A 6,000-nucleotide genomic window follows, 5' to 3' on the forward strand; every position below is an offset into this window, starting at 1 on the left:
CCATATAACAGTCCTCACTAGATACCAAGACTGACTGGATGAATCCAATGATTCCATAACTCTTAACAATATCTGCAGGAACAATGTTGGGATGGGTTACCTCTCGGGAAGTCTTTCCCCTTGATTTCATACAATGGTATCAGAGCCAAGTTGCAGGTTTGCCGAGTGTAACAGCTGGTTGGTAGGCAAAAGGTTTGCATGCCAGCTGAAAGACTATCTGGCGAGCAAGAGGCTGGTGTGTCTTAGATCTCTATCAAGTTAAGGTTTTCGGGTCTAGATGGCTAGCCCAATTTGGAAATCCTTCTAGTTATGCACATATGTGCGAGAACAACACTGAGATGCGTAACCTTTCAAGAAGTTTTTCCCATTGAAGTACAACATTTGGTTCTTTCTCAATTAAGAGGCAAATGTTCCTTATTTTTATGGAGAAGATAGAGAGAGGTGAAGGCTATTTTATTAAGTTAGGGAGAAGGAGAGAGAGGACAGTGATTGAGACCAATATGGGGTCCAAACCAAGCCTCTCAAGGGCCCCCCACCCCATTACTAGAGTGGGATATTTGCTTTTGTATTGCATGAACGATGTGTAGAAGATATCATACCTTGATGCTCAAAGCCTCAATGCTCATACAATTATGCCATGTTTGTGAGCTATCTTTTTGATGATCCAACTTATAGATGACTTGGCACCATCGGCTGCCGACTCCCTTGGATTATTAAATCTCGATCCACCTACCTGATGATACTCCTGGCACCCTCTCCCAAAATGGGAGACATCCACTCATAAAGCTGGAAAACTATGCCTGTAAGTTGTCTTGCAATTTCCTGCAGGACAATCTGCAACCAACCTCTTTATAGACCAAACTGCAGGATTCTAGGCACTCTATTAAGTGTTGGATATTCTGGAGAGTCTCTGGAGAGGTCTAGATGCTAACAAACGCTTCAAGAAGCTAAAAGTCTTCTCCATGCAATCAGAGTTGCACAGCTCTGCTGCTACAGCCTCAGTGCAGGCACAATTGTAAATGAAAAGGTCAGCTAGCTCAGAGGCGAATAGACCTCACCTCTGCTTGAAGCTGACCAGAAAAGTCAATCCATTAAACAGCACTTTACAGAAGGTGAGGTGGAGCTGCTGCGCCAGCTGTAAGTTGGAAGGGATAGCAGCAAGAATGGAAGGCAGCTGGGGTGAGCAGCAAAGGCAGGAGGTGCAAATAGCTGAACGGCAGTGTGGGTGGCAAGCTGGCTGTGGCAGCTCATAGCAGCAGTAGTGCGAACAAAATCTGCAGAATGGGATTATACTAGATTTCACAATGGGGTGTGACAGGGAAGTGGCCCATTGGGTGATGACATGAGGGCATGGGACAGGTGCAGGCTGCAGGTTTGCAGCACAACAGGACAGGCTCAAAGCAGTACCCTGAACTGTAGTTTGTTCTTATGATGTGCCATGTGCTAGCTTCCTCGTGAGGCAGGCTGGGTTCAGACGAGGCCGGAGGAAGAAAAGCTTGGTGCAAGTCTGTCGCCGCCTCGTCTGAACAATGCTGGAGGAGGAAGAGCGGAAAAGAGAGAGGCTGAGAGAGGCCAACAGCTCTTCTCCGGGGGGGGGGGGGGGGGGGGGTTGTTTGTGTTTTCGGGGAACTATGGCAGGCCCGGAGGAAGACAAACCCAGCTGCAGCAAACCAGATCGTGCCATGCAGCTTTGACGCCCCTGTGCGCAGGATTTCCAGCGCCTCGTCTGAATCAGGCCTAGTAGTCTCCATGCTCCATTCTTTGTGCACAGGAGAATTGGACTTCTTTATCTAACAGGTGGTTGCTGACAAACTTCAAGCCTTGTGGGCGTCCCAATGATGTTGTTCTAGCCAAGGGGAATTGTGGTGAAAAGCAAGTATGAACAGGAAGTGGGAATGATAGAGGAATCCTCATGACTCACCTGCTAGCCTTCCCCACACATACCTTTTTGTACTCATCACAAATCCCTACCTTATGTTCCTCACAAGCCACGGCAATCTAGCTGATCAACCATGAACTTTCTATCTTCTGCTGTGTATATATAGGCGCAGCTTGTGAAGCTCATGCTCATTTCTTTCTCAATCATTTTGTGTATTAAGCAACTATCTCTTCGTGTACTTTACATATGTTTTCCCTCCCCTTAAAGCTTTGAATTTGTATTATTATAAAAACGTGATGTTTGGCAGCTTCTTAAATTTACTGATTGTGTGTGCAGTATTGGGAACAGCTTTGGCCCTTAATCTACTTTTCAACATTCCAGTATGGACGGGAGTTATTCTCACAGGAGTTATTACCCTCTCTTTTCTTGGTTTGCAGAGATTTGGGGTAAGTTTTACACGTAAATGTTGCAAAGGTCAAAGCTCCCTTTAATAAACTATCTGCTGACACAAGCTACTTATATTTTTCGACTTTAGGCTAGAAACTTGGAACTCTTCATAGCTATCCTAGTTTTTGCAATGGCCATATGCTTCTTTGTGGAGCTAGGCTTCGCAAAACCACCAATGATTGAGGTTCTCAAGGGTTTGGCTATACCAAGCTTAGCTGGTGATGGCGCAATTGCACTCGCAATATCTTTTGTTGGCTCTATCATAATGCCGTAAGTGCCATTCCGAACAAAAAAAGGAATATCAAATCTACACATTCTCACAATGATGGTGCCTGCAGACACAACTTGTACCTCCATTCTGCCCTCGTCTTAAGCAGGAAGACTCCTCTAACCGTTAAAGCAATTAAGGTCATTTTCTTGCTTTTTGCATCAATCTCTTTTCCATTTACAGGAATTACTGAGCAAGTAGATCTTTTTTGGTGCTCGAGGTATTTCTCTCCGTTGTGTCCAATTGTTCCAGAAAATTTGGCATGTACTTTGCAGGAGGCACGCCTATTTTTTCTATTGGAAAGTGGTCTTGCCCTTTTCATGAGCTTTTTAATCAACGTAGCAGTGATCTCCCTTAGTGGAACGGTGTGCAGCGATCCGAGGTTGTCTATTGAAAATCAGGAAAAATGTGCAGAACTTGATCTGAATGAAGCATCCTTTCTGCTGGGAGTACGTACTTCTTGACTCACATATTCAAGATAGTTGGTAGTTACCAAAAGCACTTTCATTGTGTGTGCGTGCACGCGTGCGCACGCAATATGTTGTGGAACATGGTGATATGTGTCTGTATCTGATTTTCGTAAACTTGTGCTGAAATGTAGGGGTAGAACCTAAAATACATGAAAGCCCGAAGGCATTATAGGAGGCCTGTAGGCCTTACATATAAAGTGGCAGTGAAAAACACCCTGAAATATAATGTAAGAACAAATCATAGGGGAGAAACCACCAGGGATGCAGATTTTCAACATAGGGATATACAATCTAAGAGCTGAAAGGAAAGAAGAAGGAAGAAGGTAAAGTCTGATAGGGAGTCGTGTCCATTCTTTATAAATCAGCCATTAGTTTTCTATTCAAGAACAGCTCCAGAAACGACATCAAGGCAGTAGAATATAAAGCATATACGGCTGGCCTTTATCATCTTGTATTTAGAACATCTGTGTTTGTATTGTTGCTCCGGCAAACACTAACATCTGTGTTTGCATAGTTAGGTTTTGTGGTTTTCAAATCTTTATAGATTTGAAGTGATTTTAATTAATGCTGATTGATTTTGTCAGAGTGTTCTCGGATCGTGGAGCGCAACTCTATTTGGAGTCACTCTCATTGTATCCGGCCAAAGTTCAACAATCACAGGAACGTATGCGGGTCAATATGTAATGCAGGTAAGTTCTTACCCTCTTTTTGATGGGATGATTCATTCATTTAAACATTAGTGAGATAAAATTGTTTCAATAGCCATTTTTTGTGGGCATCCATGGTCATTATAAACAGAGGACTTATAGGATATGTTGTGTCCTATGCTCCCTTGATTTCCCAGCTTTTCCTGTATGCAGAAATGGAGAAGGAATCTGGCATTTTTCTTTCATGGAAACTAACATAGTCTGTTAAATTTATGATTTGGCAGGGGTTTTTGAACCTACAAATGACACCCTGGAAGAGAAACCTGCTCACTCGATGTGTGGCAATTGTTCCTAGCTTGATAGCTGCTTTAATCGGGGGTCCTCGAGGAGCTGGAAGCTTGATTATTATATCTTCGGTAATATAAGATCAAACTGGCTTGTTCATTCCTATAGATTATTGAGAAAATTGTTATTATAAAACTAAAGATTTCAATATAAATGTTGTTCTTATGCAGATAGTGCTGTCATTTGAGCTTCCTTTTGCCCTGATCCCTTTACTCAAGTTTACTAGCAATGAGAAAAAGATGGGGTTGCATAAAAACCATCTGTTAGTAAGTACCCTTCTGATAGATAATAGACGTAATACCTATTCGACACCGCATTTCTTAGTGTTTGGCACTTGGACAGCATTGATCTTGACACTGCATTTCTTAGTGTTTAACATCATCTGTTAGTAAGTACCCTTTTGATAGATAATAGACTCGATATGTTTTCAACACCATATTTCTTAGTTTTACACTTGGGCAGTAATGCTCTTGATGCCACATTTCTTAGTGTTTGACACCATCTGTTGCCAAGTACTCTTCTGTTAGATAATAGGCTTACTACGTTTTCAACACCACATTTCTTAGTGTTTGACACTTAGGCAGTAACACTCTTGACATCCCATTTCTTAGTATATGACACTTGGGCAGTGATGCTTTTGCAGGTTACCATTGTAACCTGGATCCTGGGATGTGTTGTCATTGTGGTTAACATATATTTTCTTGGTGAGGCTTTTTATGAGTGGCTCAGACCAAGTAGTGGCATACCACTTGTAGGCAAGGTCTTCATCGGAATAGCGGGTTTTAGTGCTATGCTGGCTTACTTTTTTGCCATCTTGTATCTTACATTCCGGAAGGACAGGAAGGTTACCTATGTTATCCCTCTAGACACCAAGGGGGATGCAGAAAATACTGAGAGTAGAGCAACAACTAACTAGGATGGGTAAAGTCCATTAGTCCTTATGCACCATGAGGTGTTTTAACCCGGTTTCCAAACAAGTGTGTACATTTGCCAATAAAGTGCAAGAGTTGTAGAAGGCCAGAACTTTGACAACATGTACAAAACTCGACGTTGTGAATATTCGGTTTTGTACATAAAAAATCATGAAATATTTGCTTGTGTACATGTGGCGAAAATTCAAGATAAGAGCAGTTTCAAGTATATGTTGGTTTCTTTGTCTACTTTTTTATTTAAAAACAAATAAGGTGATTTAGTTGTTCTTCTTTATCTATTTTTTGCAAAAATTAAAGATAAGAGCATTTTCAAGTAAATGTTGTTTTCTGTTTATCAGTTTCTTGTTAAAAACAAATAAGGTGATTTAGATGTTCTTCTTTATCTGTTTTCTTCGGTGCATTGCTTTTGTGCTTTGTGGAAGTGTTTTGGCCTCGCAATTTGTAAGTTTTAGACTCTTCTGACCTTATGAAGATTTGTGGGTGTGGGTGTGTGTGGTTCCTTGAATAGATAGACACTTGCTATTGTGTCAATTTCAAAAAAACTCGTATTGTCGTCGTTTTTGAGTAGGAGAACATGTGAGAGGAAGCTTGTAGGGGTGCACCATTGTCTCATTTTGTTAAGATAAAGGAAATCAATTTTATTTTTGCCCCGGCAAGCTTGCATGCTTGAGTAATCTTTATAAAAAAGAGGAGATTGTGAGCTAACTAGAAAGTAGGTATTGAGCAAAAAGAGGACCTGATTTAAAAGAACACAATTAAAACAAAAAGTTCAATAATTGATTCTCACCTTCAAAATTAAACTGGTCTTCATGGCACTTATGTACATATCAAGAGCTATAGACAACGCCATTTGACCTAAACATAATCATGAAAAAGAAAAAGATCGAATAATGACTTCTCAATTTGAAGATTAAAGTGGTCTTTGTATGGGGGCTAGAAGGTAGCCACCTTGTTCTCAAACCCCAACTTACTTTAACCTCCTACATCTTGTTGATCACTCCAAGTTCAATTA

General features: G+C 41.2%; 1 protein-coding gene across 5 annotated transcripts in view; it reads left to right on the top strand.

Moving 5' to 3' along the window:
• LOC147445951 (metal transporter Nramp1-like) overlaps positions 1 to 5,158 on the top strand; it is a 40,816-nt gene extending 35,658 nt beyond the window's left edge. For all 5 annotated transcript variants that reach the window (XM_086525277.1, XM_086525278.1, XM_086525280.1 and 2 more), the window contains 8 exons: positions 2,216 to 2,325; positions 2,415 to 2,596; positions 2,665 to 2,734; positions 2,870 to 3,043; positions 3,649 to 3,753; positions 3,996 to 4,127; positions 4,227 to 4,322; positions 4,700 to 5,158. In XM_086525277.1, the coding sequence (XP_086381403.1) occupies positions 2,216 to 2,325; positions 2,415 to 2,596; positions 2,665 to 2,734; positions 2,870 to 3,043; positions 3,649 to 3,753; positions 3,996 to 4,127; positions 4,227 to 4,322; positions 4,700 to 4,972 (1,142 nt within the window). In that variant the 3' untranslated portion in view covers positions 4,973 to 5,158. The remainder of the gene's footprint in view (positions 1 to 2,215; positions 2,326 to 2,414; positions 2,597 to 2,664; positions 2,735 to 2,869; positions 3,044 to 3,648; positions 3,754 to 3,995; positions 4,128 to 4,226; positions 4,323 to 4,699) is intronic.
• Positions 5,159 to 6,000: the final 842 nt, after the last annotated feature.

The sequence above is a fragment of the Adiantum capillus-veneris genome, chromosome 12 (assembly GCF_014529385.1).
Source record: "Adiantum capillus-veneris isolate H3 chromosome 12, ASM1452938v2, whole genome shotgun sequence".
Taxonomy (NCBI): Eukaryota; Viridiplantae; Streptophyta; class Polypodiopsida; order Polypodiales; family Pteridaceae; genus Adiantum; species Adiantum capillus-veneris.